Below are 12,876 nucleotides of genomic sequence, written 5' to 3' on the forward strand. Positions count from 1 at the left end.
TATTTTGTAGACAAAGGACCGAAACAAAAAGGAACTGGAGCTGGGATCAAAGTTGCTTGAACGAGTACCAAGTGAAGTTTACAGGTCTGCGCAGGGGTGGAGGTATAATGTGCCGCGACTAGAAGACTGATGGATATGCGTGGTGGCATCCTTCACTTCAAAGCAGTGGCAGACTTGCAAAGAACTTTGCTTTATGCTTTTGCTCTGGATGTTTCTATCTTAATATCTGTAATAGACCCTCTCTTAGTTTTTGTGTCGTTGTAGCATGATTGTCGTTTTTGTTGTGGGTGAAATTTCTCTCCTAGTTGGGTTTTGCGCTTGCTAGCTATGATGCGTTGCGTGAGGTAGTTCTAGTAGCTTTTGGGCCTTCTATCTTTGTATAAGTGAACTGGTATTCGTAGTTTGCTGTTGGTTTTTCTTAATGGAAATTGGAGGGGGAAACCCTTCTTTGATAATAAAATAAAGGTGTGATCGTGTTACACGTACTTCCTCTATAAAGTAATATAAAAATGTTTAGATCATTAAAGTAGTGATACAAACATTTATATTTCTTTACGGAGAGAGTAATTCCATCCGTTGTGGTGTACTCAAGTTTCGAACGGACGATGAACGAACGCACGAATGGCTCGCTTGGAACCAGCAAAGTCCAAAATTTCAGCTGCCACCCGCCTGAACGGACAACGAAATTTGAGAGCCACGTCACAGATCCGCGCCATCTCTCTCGCGGATCGCCATCCCGACCGTCCAATCCCGTGCGGATCCAACGGCAGGCTGTACACTCCTCCCTTGTTAAATCCCCCTTCGGTTCCTCCCAAATCACAATCATCCCACCAGCCGCCACCACCACCGCTCCTCATCCGTTTCCATCTCAGTCAGCTCCAAGCAGTCAACCATGTCCGGCCGCGGCAAGGGCGGGAAGGGCCTCGGCAAGGGCGGCGCGAAGCGCCATCGGAAGGTGCTGCGGGACAACATCCAGGGCATCACCAAGCCGGCGATCCGTCGTCTGGCTCGCCGTGGCGGCGTGAAGCGCATCTCGGGGCTCATCTACGAGGAGACCCGAGGCGTGCTCAAGATCTTCCTCGAGAACGTCATCCGCGACGCCGTCACCTACACCGAGCACGCCCGCCGCAAGACCGTCACCGCCATGGACGTCGTCTACGCGCTCAAGCGACAGGGACGCACCCTCTACGGCTTCGGCGGCTGACCTGCGCCTGCTGCTGCTCCATCGAGTCGACTCTGCTGGATGCTGCTCCTGTTCTCGTGCTACGGTTTCGTTTCTGAGTGCGTGAGTTGGTGTTCTGTCGGTCTGTGTAGTCTGTGCCTTTGTGGAAGGCGATGGGTCTGAATGTAATGGAATTGTTGGTTCTTGCAAGAAATGAATCTGAATGCAACGGAAAAATTGTACTGCATCTCTCGAATCTCGATTCGACCGTATCTCCTGGCTTGTTCCTGTACATTATAAAATTTCTCAGCAAGAACGTCCATGATGGCTCTTTCAGTAATTTTCGTTTTGTTTTTTTTGCTGAATGGGCTCCAAAATTTTTGCCTAAAAAATTCATAACCGGCGGCGCTCGGAGGTCCAATGTCAAAAGGAGTCGGGGATTGCAGGCCACAAGCGCTTGCTCAAGTTCATGAGAAGATATGTGCCACTGTCTCTGTCTGAAGAATAGATGTTATCTCTGATGCCTTGATGTATTATGATTCTGTTCTGTAATACTGCTTTCAGTACTACTTTTCGGCGTCAGAATGCTGTGTACTTAGTGTCTGATCATGATCTTCACAATTAAAATGGAGCTGGGAGTGATCCTCCTGTTAGTGGCATTTTTTTGGTTATGCAGAAACGTTCTCTGAATTTAATTATTTTTTCATCATTCATACTCACCTGTGCTCTAAAACTCTGCATATGGCAGAATTTTAGTTCAGTCAAATGCTTATAGAATTATAGAATGCTCAACATAAAAGCTGGCTAACTTGTGCTGACATGAGAAGAAAAAAATATATCTTACAATCATCTTGTGCTATTACTTTGACAGCTGCTATTTTGCTAACAGGACATTGTTTTTGTACTCTAAAGTTCTTTGCATCGTCAAAAATAACAACTTTAATTTTTGGGTCATCTTCATCCAAGGTCATGTGCAACTACGGAAGCTAAAACAATATGCTGCAAAAATTTCCCTTTAAAGTTTTGGGCTACTTCAAGGGTAACCTCCCAAAAATTCTGGTATTTACAAAAGGTTGCACGCCGTGCGTCGAGAAAATCTGCCATTTTTAGGATGGCACATGTGAAAGCCGGGGCGTGCACCTCCTTTTAGAGCTTGAAATTGGAGGGGATCAGCGACGCCTCCCTCCTCTCCACCCACCTATCGAACTCTCGATGGTCAAACAGATTGAGCCAGCCATTTCCAAAATCGAACAACAAACACACATAAGCAATCTCGGTTCACGAATTTCAAAATTGGTTGAATGCGGTGTCGATCGATGACCTCGTGCTCATGCATGAGGTCCTTGAGCTTCTTCCAAAGGGCGGCGTTGAAGGAAGTGCGGGTGCTGTCAAGCGTGGACGCGCCCACCATGCTGATGCACCCGATGTGGAAGGCGGACCGACGCTGCTCCCCGCCCACCGCCGTTGTTGGACGACTTGTACAAAAACCCAGGCTGCGCGGCACAAAGCTCCACGCGGGTGCAAAACATGCTCCTTTCCTCCTGCTACCTCCAGTTGCGAAGCCCCTCCGCCATGACTCACCGACAACAATTTGTTGTCTCCGTCGACATTGAATGGAAGCAGAACCCGGCAAAATGTTGGATCTCGGTTGACCCGAAGGAGGGGAGACGACGATATATCCCCATGGCTATAATCCAGTTTGCGCCTAATAGAAAGCGAGAGAGCAATTGCGAAAACATCGGTCATCATGTGCGGAGATTCGTGCGGAAAAAATAATCCGACGGCTGTAGTCGCGTCGCGCAGGATAAGTTCGAAGCCGACGTTCGGGCGGCGCTGACCCTCCAATTCACCACCAACCCTCAACCCGTTGATCACCAGGCACCAATCCCCGCACATCTCCTCCGCCCTCTCCTTCTCCACCAGCTCCCCATCCATCCTCACCGAGCTCCAAGAACTCCCACCACCCGCCGCCACCCACCCACCCGGCATGGCCGCCGCCGCGACCGCCACCGCCGTCCGCCTCCACGCGGCTGCCACGCGCCGCGCCGCCCCGCGCCGGCCGGCGCGCTTCGCGGTGCGCGCGGACGCCGCGCGGGCGGCGACGGCGCTGACGCAGGACGACCTCAAGAGGCTCGCGGCGGTGCGCGCGGTGGAGCAGGTGCAGAGCGGCATGGTCCTGGGGCTCGGGACGGGGTCCACGGCCGCCTTCGCCGTCGCCGAGATCGGCGCGCTCCTCGCCAGCGGGAAGCTCTCCGGCATCGTCGGCGTGCCCACCTCCAAGCGCACCTTCGAGCAGGCCATGTCGCTCGGGATCCCGCTCTCCACGCTCGACGACCACCCCGTCATCGACCTCGCCATCGACGGCGCCGACGAGGTCCTCTCCTCCCTCTTCCCTCGCCATTGACTTTCTCTCTGCACCGTACCATTTTAGTTCTGACGGCTCTTACTGAGGTTCAGTTCAGATTGTCCCCTTAATTTTTCCCAAGAACCATCTATGATTAACCATGTTTCAATTTTTTTACCAAGCAGGTCGACCCAGATCTTAACCTTGTCAAAGGGCGGGGTGGAGCCCTGCTCCGGGAGAAGATGGTCGAGGCCGCGTCAGCAAAGTTTGTCGTCGTCGTCGATGAGACGAAGCTGGTCGCCGGCCTGGGAGGGAGCGGCCTCGCCATGCCGGTGGAGGTCGTGCAGTTCTGCTGGAAGCACAACCAAGTAAGGCTGCAGGGTCTGTTCAACGAAGAAGGCTGCGAGGCGAAGCTGAGACTGAATGAGGATGGCAAGCCCTATGTTACTGACAACTCGAACTACATTGTCGATTTATACTTCAAGACGCCGATCAGGGACGCGCTGGGCGCGGGCAAGGAGATTGCGGCTTTGGAAGGAGTTGTTGAGCATGGCTTGTTTTTGAACATGGCAACTTCAGTGATCATTGCCGGATCGGACGGCGTCAGTGTCAAAACAAAGTGAGTGTTTTGGGTCAGCTACCTGTTGTTGGTGTGTTGAATTTACGATTTTTCAATGAATAAGCTATCTGTGTAAAATGAGGAAATTATGTTGTTCTATAAAATATAGTTTTTCTATGTTTCGTTGGCTCTCACAGTTTATTTTTGGCTTGAAAGAGAATCAGATTGTGGATAAAACACCACTTCAATTGATTGAAGCCGTTGTGATCGTGACAAGTCAATGCCATTAATCTTCTTGGGCGCCAATCATCTTATAGAACAACACTTTGAATAAACTTGGGAGCCTGCATGTATATCAGATAATTCAGAATACAGCTCACCACAAGCTTATTCATCACCTAACATGCTACAAACTCAAGCAAGCAAAAATAGCAAAATATAATATGCGGCTTATAGATGTACCTGTTAAAAGTTCTTTTCCCCTTATTATTCTGGACAAGAAGTGTCGGCTGCATATCCATGTGGTCTTTCAAGGCAGCAAGGGCCAACACTGAAACAGTCTTATCAATGTAGAAATACAAAAACAAGAACAGCCGCACAACTTTATTCAGATATCAGCAAAATCTTCAGATAGCTTATACTCCCTCTGTAAACTAATATAAGAGCATTTAGACAACTAAAGTAGTGATCTAAACACTCTTATATTAATTTACGGAGGGAGTAGTATTGAAGTACATCCAAGAACTGTTCTTTTCTCAAAATGTCAACATGGTTTTGGAGTTGTATTCACAAGACAATTTCAGGTCAGAAAATTGGAGTACTGGTCCACAAGGGAGGTGGGTGGGGTGTTTACACAGTGGAACTGTACAGCCTGAAGCTAATAAAATGCAAATTATTGTGGGTTTATGTTTTCCTTTCGAGGCCCCCCCTTATAATCCCGTTTCTTTGAAGCTCTTTGACAACCATATGGCTGTCTCTCTTGGAGACGCCTTCCCAGGTCCAAAAGGCTTTAGCAAGATCCCCAGCTCCTGAAATCTCTCTTGTTGGAGCAACTGGGCACTGAACTCAAGCAAGCCCTCTAGAGCCTCAGCTCGCTGCCGGTAGGATGTCGTGTCGAACCTCTTCTGCCTCCAATCAGACGAACTTCCGAGTTGATTATTGTCGATACTGAGCAGGTTCAGATCACGAGTGTTGGTGTGGCTTTCACCGTCCCCTCGGAGCACTTGGAAAGTGCATTTGTCCTTGGTGATTGATTTGTCAGTGATAGATGGTGGCAAGAGCTTCATGATGGGATACAATGGATCTTCAGACGATGCCAGTGGGAATTCAGCAATTCTGTCGATTCGAGGTGCGTTAACTGATACATCAGGAGACTTCAATCTGGTAAGAATGTCGACGAGTCGCTTCTTCTCAGGAGCTTTGAACATGTGTGGGGAAAGTGATGCTCGCCGTGTAGCTTGTATTGTCTGGTCTTCTGAAGACCTTGATGGGGAAGGCTGCTGCTGCTGTGAAAACAAGAAAAGGTTAATGCATAATATTTGATCAAAGTACACACAATACGTCACACATGCACTACACATAACGCGAACCTGCAAGCTGATACACAGCTCTCCCGCTTGTTCAGTTATTTTTTACTGTGTACAAGAGTTTAACCTTTTGTATAGCCAGATACTACGTACCTCCTCTTTGTGAGCTGTTCTAGCATGAAATGTTTTTGCAGGTTCTAGCCGTCTCCTAGGAGTCGAGGACGCCCTTCGTGGAGTGCGTGCCGGTGATCTTGTTTCTTTTGAATGTTTATCATGCATCGCTTCTTTGACAACTTCCTTGGTGACCTGGACTGGTAACTGAACCATCTCTTGATGAAGCGGTTTTGAACAATCTTTTGCTGTTCTGGTAGACTGAGGAGGGCCATGGTTAGCGGTGGCATTGTCAAGTTCCACAATCCTATGTACTTTAAATGAATGACTCTTAACATATTGGGGTTTGCAATTGTCTTCATCATCAGAACACGCAGTCTTGTTTTTTTCATGTTTGTTAGGAAGTATAGCTGGGAACATATTGGGAGCCAGACTTGATTTCAATTGGATTTCCAACACATAGGGCTGAAGATGCGGATGGTTTAGCAGATCTGCAGCCTGAAAATCACAATCAGTATGAGGCGATGAGATGCGCAAATGAGTGCAGAAACAACAGTATAGTCATTAAAATAAAATAAATATTCTCTAGGAAAATGACTCGTACACTCGGTCTGTGATCTGGATTTCTGCGCAGCATGCTTTTGATGAGTCCCCTACTGCATGACAGAAAATAAATATATTATAAAAATAATTTTCAGATGCCATGAATAGCTCACAAGAGCTTCCTACAAGTTAATCCGTTACAAGTGCTTACAATGCACCAGAATATATAGTCGGTAGAGGGGCGACAACAGACTTGTTAATCTTGTTTATCAGTGTCTGCATATCCTGTTAGGGAAACACATCATCTTAAGTACAACTTTTGGTGAAACATAGTACCAAATGCTTAAAGAGCATATCAACTTACAAATGCTTTGAATGCATGCTTCAGCGCAGTCATCTCATAGATGCAGCATCCTGAAAATTGCACATGTTTAGCCAAGAGAACATTGCGACGATCGGAGCAAGACATGTAACTGAATATCAGATAGGAATACTTGCCTAGCGACCATATGTCGGACTTGGAGCCATATGGAATGTCGGCAAGAAGTTCAGGGCACATGTAACTGGGAGTTCCTACAACCTTCAGAAGAGACACAATATGTCGAGTTGTAAGCAACTTATGTTAGAAAGATGAGCCTACCTACGGATTGAGCAAGAACAACTTACTGACGAAGCTAAATCGTCAGAAGTCAATACTTTGGCCAGCCCAAAATCACCTGTTTCAGACAAGATATATATTCAGAACAGAAGATATCGCCGTCAGTTATTTCAAGTATTTTTCCTAGCTGATTTTATTAGAGCATACTTACCGATCCGTATATTTTGGTCCTTTGTAAGAAATATATTTGAACACTGGAAAAAGCACAATGCATTACGTGAGTAACCGGCTAGGCTTAACTGAAATGAAATGCGAGTACCAGATAAAGGTTACAAATGTAACAACCTTGACATCTCGATGAAGGATATGATTGGTATGCAAGTAATCAAGCGCCATCAGGAGCTGCACAAGCCACACACAGAGTTTCTGCATCCAGAAAAAAGGACACGGCAACGGGGCAAAATTCAGTAATTGAATTTGCAGCTACTTACTGAACAACACATATTACAGAGTACTAGTTGAGCACCTCCTCCGAGAAATGGTTGCCGTTAGCCTTCTTAATGGCCTCTAGCCTGCAAATGCACAGGGAAAAACAGAGAACCACAATTTCGTCACAGGTTCCAAATTCAGTTCAGAGCTTACTTCACAAGTTGCATACATACATGTCCCCTCCCTCGCAGTAACCGATCACGATGCACACATAGCACCCCTGATTACAACAACAAAGACACTCATTTCAGGTGACGGCGATCACATGAATCCTTCAGTTTGGAACATTTTTCTTTATTGAAAGAGAATTTTCAGTAGGAACATTGAAACATGCAAGGAAAGGACCCTGCCAATATGCAGAGATAAGAGAAGAGGGTAGGACCATGATGCTCACCTTCTCCACCCAAGAATCTTTGTACTCCACAATGTAAGGGCTCCTTACTTTTGCGATGAGCTCCATCTGCATGAACAAAATGGTGAATTTCGCGCATTCATCCAAATGTCAAACGAACCATCTAAGTTGGACGCTGACAAATGAGAAACGACATGAGACAAAATAGGGAATGAAAAAGACCTCTTGGTGCGCGGATCGACGGCACCTGACGGTCTGACGGGCGAGCCGGATCTTCTTCAGGACGTACCTGAAACAAGCCATGCTTGATAGATGCCCCAGGGATTCTGAAGAACATAGGAGGATGAACAAGCAAGGGTAGAATTGCATGCGCTAACCTCTTCTTCTCAACCTTGTGCCTCACCAGGAGCGCAGAGCCAAAGGAGCCCTTCCCAATCTGCTCCAGCACCTCGTACTGATCCATCTTCTTCTTCTTCTTCTTCTTCCCTAATCCGATTCAGCCCAAATAGAATAGCTTCTTCCCTGCCAAGAAAGAAGAAACAAACGGCCCTGAAAGGGGAATCGCAAGAAAAACACACAAGGGAACAGATTGGAGAAGATTTCAACGGACCACGCCAAGGACGAATTCGATTCTACAGTCAGAAAGAAAGAAAAAAGGAGGAAGCAAAACTGACGCGCGTCCGGAATCGCTACCTCGGCTTGACGATCAATTGACGAGAAGGCCGTGCTCGTCCTCGCCTCGCCCGCCTTCCATTTTTAGAGGGAGAAAGGCTGTAGTGCGCTCTGGCTACGGAGGGATGGGTGGCCGGCCGCGCTCGCGAGAGCGAGAGGTTTTCAGAGTTTTCAAAGTGCGGAGAGAGGGAGAGAGTGGTGGGGGGCACACACGCGCGGCTGCGTACAGTGTGTTGCAGAGAGATTTGACTATGATTGTTAATGCGAACCCCGTCTACGGAGCATTGTTTATGGGCTTATTCGTATCGCCGATTCGTGATGGCGGAGCTCCTACGCGCTTCCTGTACAAGCCGGCGATAAAGCAGTGGGAGACAAATTACAGTGTTTGTTATTGGCAAAGATATGGTCCAGGACATGCAAGCAAGTACAGAAGTACTACTAATGAAAAATGATTATTTGTATTTTTGGGCCATGCCTATTTCAGGGCGACACTGGTTTTGCGGTGCTCTTTTGAGTGCCACACCTCGAGCTCTGCGGTAAAAAAAAAAATCTAATCGATATCTGCATTTTCGTGTTTGCAATAATGCGTCACTCGATTGTTGATGAGGGGGATGTTTGAAATTTGCTCGAATTAGCTCACAGCATGAGAAACCGAGTAAATAGCATAGACACCGCTGTGATTGCGGTTAGGGTTCAAAAAATGCACCATTTTATAAATTTCCGCTAATAACTGATATCATTGCGCCAAACAATTGCGCAAAACACTAATGATTGATTTGGTTAAATTTGAACGGTTTTCTAATAGTTGTGGCCCACATGTCGTCATGGCCACGTAGCAAAGGGGAGATGGTAGGTGGTTAACAACCGTTAGCCTTTTGATCCGGTCGGACCATATCTTCTCCACACTCGCACTTCCTCTCCCCCTCCCATTCACTCTCTCCTCTCGGCCGTGCGTCTCTATTCCTTCGTCGGCGATGGCGGCAACAAAGCTCACGCACGGCGGCGAGTCTGTGACGCCCCTGATTCAATCGTACACTAATCATGCAAATGTGTACGATCAAGATCAGCGGCTCACGGAAAAATATCACAACACAACTCTAAAAAGTAAAATAAGTCATACAAGCATCATATTGCAAGCCAAGGGCCTCGAGGACTCAAATACAAGTGCTCGAACATAAACGAGTCAGCGGAAGCAACAATATCCGAGTACAGACATAAGTTAAACAAGTTGCCATAAGATGGCTAGCACAAACTGGGATACAGATCGAAAGAGACGCATGCCTCCTAAACTACTCTTGGTCGTCGGTGGCCTGAACGTAGTAGTAGGCACCCTCGGTGTAGTAGGGGTCGTCGTCGACGGTGGCGTCTGACTCCTGGGTTCCAACATCTGGTTGCGACGTCCGAGGAGAAGAGGAAAAAAGGGGGAAAAGAGGAAACAAAGCAACCGTGAGTACTCATCCAAAGTACTCACAAGCAAGGATCTACACTAAATATGCATGGGTATCTGTGTAAAGGGGCAATATCGGTGGAGTGAACTGCAGAATGCCAAAATAAGAGGGGATAGTTAGTCCTATCAAAGACTATGCTTCTGGCAGCCTCCATCTTGCAGCATGTAGAAGAGAGTAGATTGAAGTTCACCCTCCATCTTGCAGCATGTAGAAGAGAGTAGATTGAAGTTCACCAAGTATCATCACATAGCATAATCCTACCCGGCGATCCTCCCCTCGTCGCCCTGTGGAAAAGCGATCACCAAGATGTCTCTGGAACTTGTCTCTGTGTGTTTTATTAAGTATCCGGTTCTAATTGTCATAAGGTCAAGGTACAACTCCGGATCGTCCTTTTACCGAGGGACACAGCTATTCGAATAAATAAACTTCTCTGCAGGGGTGCACCACATTTCCCAACACACCCGATCCCTCTGGCCGGACACACTTTTCTGGGTCATGCCCGACTTCGGAAGATCAACACGTCGCCGCCCTACCTAGGCACAACAGAGAGGTCAGCACGGGTCTAAATCCTATGTGCGCAGGGGTCTCGGCCCATCGTCTATTGCACACCTACACGTTGCGTACGCGGCCGATGAGCAGACCTAGCCTCCCTTATACAAGAGCAGGTGTTCCAGTCCAACACTACAAAAAAAAGACACATCCGTGACATTTTGGGCCGAACGAATTTTTTTTGTCATACTTATGACACTTCTATGACGATAATTGTGACAAAACCCGGTATCATCATAGATGTGGTGGGATCCTACTTCTATGACAAAAAATCATGACAGAAAATGGGCTTTTCATCCTGGGCGGGCTGGAGACGTTGCTGCATGACATTCTTTGGGCCGTCCATGACGGAAAAAACCATGGTAGAAGCGAGGGCGAGGAAAATTTCGGCGAGTTCCCGGTTACGGTGGATGGTCGGGGCCCGAGCGATGCACGTTTCTCTCGTACACGTACGCGTGTGTGTGCGAGGCATTGGCTCTAACTGAACCCGAGCGAGGCATTGGGCTCTAACTGAACCCGAGCGATTGCACTGCAGGCTACACGTTACTAAACCCGAGCGATCGATCGATGACTGTTAACTGAACCCGATCGAGCGATTCCTTCGCTACTGCTGCTAACTGAAGCCGGCCGATGCTGTCTCTGGATGAACAGTGAGCGTTGCAGGGGGAGGGGGGTTGGATGAAAAATGAGCAGTGGGGGTGGATGAACAGTACCCCGTGGCGTTGCCTCTGGATGAACAGGACCCCGATCGATCAAGCCGGTTGGAGCTGGATGAACAGGAACCCGTGGAGGGCTGGATGAACAGGACGACCCCGTGTAGGGCTAGATGAACAGTAGGCGGTGGAGGGGTGGATGAACAGTGTCCCGTGGAGGGGTGGTTGAACAGGAGCCCGTGGAGAAGGGTGGTTGAATAGTAGCCGGTGGAGTAGCGCACGGTGGAGGCTGGATGAACAGGAGCTCGTGGATGAACAGTCGTAGGTGAAGGCTGGAGGAGGTCGATGGTGGATGAACAGTAGCCCGTGGAGGCTGGAGGAGGTCGACGGTGGAGAAGAACAATATCCCGTGGAGTCCCGTTTTGTGGTACGCCACACCCTTCCTGATGAACAGGACCCCCGTTTCGACCGTAGCGCTCCAACACAAGTCCGTTTCGTCCGTTTTGCGGTACGCCACACCCCCCCGATCAACATGACCCTTGTTTCGACCGTAGGAGGTCCGTTTCCTCCATTTTTGATACGCCAGACCCTTCCCGATGAACAGGATCCCGTTTCGAACGTGGCGGTCGAACACAAGGCCGTTTCCTCTGTTGTGTGGTACGCCAGGCCTCGTTTCCATCTCCTGTTCCGTCCAAGCCCTCCCGATGAACACGACGACACATTTCATTCCGACCCAGCCGGTTGGCTTCCCATGAACACGACGACGACGCTGTTTCTCCGTTCTGACCCAGCCATGTACACAAGCCCTGGCCATACGTATGCGCGAGTAGGCGTTCGAGACCCCGCCCGTATGTATGTACGTGGCCATATTTTCTTTCTTGCACACTGGCCGTTGTACATATGTGTACATGCTACGTGCGCGCCTCTACTACGACACATGCGTGTCTCTACATCCACCAGTATGTACGTACATGTTCGCGACTAGAATGATAATGCTACGTACACTTCGACCAGGTGGGTCCCGACTGTCAGGCACTTCCTTGCGTGCGAAGATGTAGATGGTGGGTCCCAACAGTCATGGGGCGAATCATTTTTTTTGCTCGGACGCACTTCCTTGCGTGCGAAGATGTAGCTGGTGGGTCCCAGCAGTTAGGGGCGAATCATGTTTTTCGCGAAATACGGTGACCCGTCCGGTGGGTCCTTGCTGTCAGGTGAAGGAATAATTATTTTGCGCGTAATAAGGAGGCACTTCCTTGCGGCCGCCGTGGACCCAGCTGTCAGCCTCTCCACGTACAGTACTCCGATGGAAGTCGTTCCTTGACCATGTTGACCACGCCGCACAGAGAGCACCAGGGCGGTGGACGACGAGGCCTAGGAAGGGAACGACATGGAGCCAGGGAATACGCGGCAATGGAAGCCCGCACGGAGAGGAGTACGAGAGTTCACTGGTTCGGCTGCGGTGTGTGGCTCTCGTCGCCGCAGAATAACAGGGGGTGTGGGTGAGTAGAGGGATGGCCTGGTCAGCGGTGCGAGTAGTAGGGGGCGGTGAGGCCTCCGCGACATCACAACCGGCCACGGGAGTCAGGAGCACACGGCACGACCAACGCTGGTTTGGGCGGTTGGAGCAAGAAGACCAGAGGTTGAAGAAGCACTACGGCCGTTGGATGAACATCGTACGGTAATAGGAGCTAGAATCGTTCATATTGACTAAGTTGACAAAGCCCTCCGTCCCCGTCAACTTTGTAGGCCCACAAGTCAGCCTTCCACTATGCCGGGTTCCAGCTGGCAGGGAGAGTATTCATTTTTTTGTGTGTAATAAGGAGGCACTTCCTTGCGTGCGAAGATAGCTGGTGAGTCCGACCTGTCAGCG

General features: G+C 48.9%; 3 protein-coding genes across 7 annotated transcripts; 2 read left to right on the forward strand and 1 right to left on the reverse strand.

Moving 5' to 3' along the window:
• The first annotated feature begins 830 nt into the window (after positions 1–830).
• On the forward strand, positions 831–1,409 carry LOC119325225 (histone H4). Its single transcript, XM_037598973.1, has one exon. The coding sequence runs from the start codon at positions 893–895 to the stop codon at positions 1,202–1,204; it is 312 nt and encodes a 103-aa protein (XP_037454870.1). The 5' UTR covers positions 831–892; the 3' UTR covers positions 1,205–1,409.
• Positions 1,410–3,048: 1,639 nt separating this feature from the next.
• Positions 3,049–4,247, forward strand: LOC119322362 (probable ribose-5-phosphate isomerase 3, chloroplastic). The gene is made up of 2 exons (XM_037595864.1): positions 3,049–3,536; positions 3,692–4,247. Exons 1-2 carry the CDS (start codon positions 3,150–3,152, stop codon positions 4,127–4,129), a joined length of 825 nt encoding a protein of 274 aa, XP_037451761.1. The 5' UTR covers positions 3,049–3,149; the 3' UTR covers positions 4,130–4,247.
• A 117-nt stretch (positions 4,248–4,364) lies between these two features.
• On the reverse strand, positions 4,365–8,533 carry LOC119322361 (serine/threonine-protein kinase Nek3-like). 5 transcript variants are annotated; one of them, XM_037595862.1, is made up of 15 exons: positions 8,378–8,530; positions 8,062–8,206; positions 7,907–7,973; positions 7,727–7,792; positions 7,506–7,552; positions 7,370–7,415; positions 7,189–7,269; positions 7,055–7,097; positions 6,912–6,961; positions 6,744–6,825; positions 6,610–6,659; positions 6,457–6,530; positions 6,307–6,358; positions 5,745–6,200; positions 4,365–5,570 (listed from the first exon to the last, which is right to left on the reverse strand). In XM_037595862.1, exons 2-15 carry the CDS (start codon positions 8,145–8,147, stop codon positions 4,995–4,997), a joined length of 1,776 nt encoding a protein of 591 aa, XP_037451759.1. In that variant the 5' UTR covers positions 8,148–8,206; positions 8,378–8,530; the 3' UTR covers positions 4,365–4,994. The 5 variants fall into 5 exon arrangements, with proteins under 5 accessions (XP_037451759.1, XP_037451758.1, XP_037451755.1 ...); XM_037595861.1 differs by having other exon boundaries at positions 4,365–5,567; positions 6,610–6,825; positions 8,378–8,533; XM_037595858.1 differs by having other exon boundaries at positions 6,610–6,825; positions 8,378–8,532.
• Positions 8,534–12,876: the final 4,343 nt, after the last annotated feature.

The sequence above is a fragment of the Triticum dicoccoides genome, chromosome 6B (genome assembly GCF_002162155.2).
Source record: "Triticum dicoccoides isolate Atlit2015 ecotype Zavitan chromosome 6B, WEW_v2.0, whole genome shotgun sequence".
In the NCBI taxonomy this organism is placed as follows: domain Eukaryota; kingdom Viridiplantae; phylum Streptophyta; class Magnoliopsida; order Poales; family Poaceae; genus Triticum; species Triticum dicoccoides.

Excerpts from the sequence above, each read along its gene's own strand:
- LOC119325225 (XM_037598973.1), top strand. The coding sequence starts at position 893 with ATGTCCGGCCGCGGCAAGGGCGGGAAGGGCCTCGGCAAGGGCGGCGCG.
- LOC119322362 (XM_037595864.1), top strand. The coding sequence starts at position 3,150 with ATGGCCGCCGCCGCGACCGCCACCGCCGTCCGCCTCCACGCGGCTGCC. Across the intron at positions 3,537-3,691 it reads CCATCGACGGCGCCGACGAG|GTCGACCCAGATCTTAACCT; the intron begins GTCCTCTCCTCC and ends TTTACCAAGCAG.
- LOC119322361 (XM_037595858.1), bottom strand. The coding sequence starts at position 8,147 with ATGGATCAGTACGAGGTGCTGGAGCAGATTGGGAAGGGCTCCTTTGGC. Across the intron at positions 7,553-7,726 it reads AAGATTCTTGGGTGGAGAAG|GGGTGCTATGTGTGCATCGT; the intron begins GTGAGCATCATG and ends TGTTGTAATCAG. Across the intron at positions 7,416-7,505 it reads TACTGCGAGGGAGGGGACAT|GCTAGAGGCCATTAAGAAGG; the intron begins GTATGTATGCAA and ends GTGCATTTGCAG.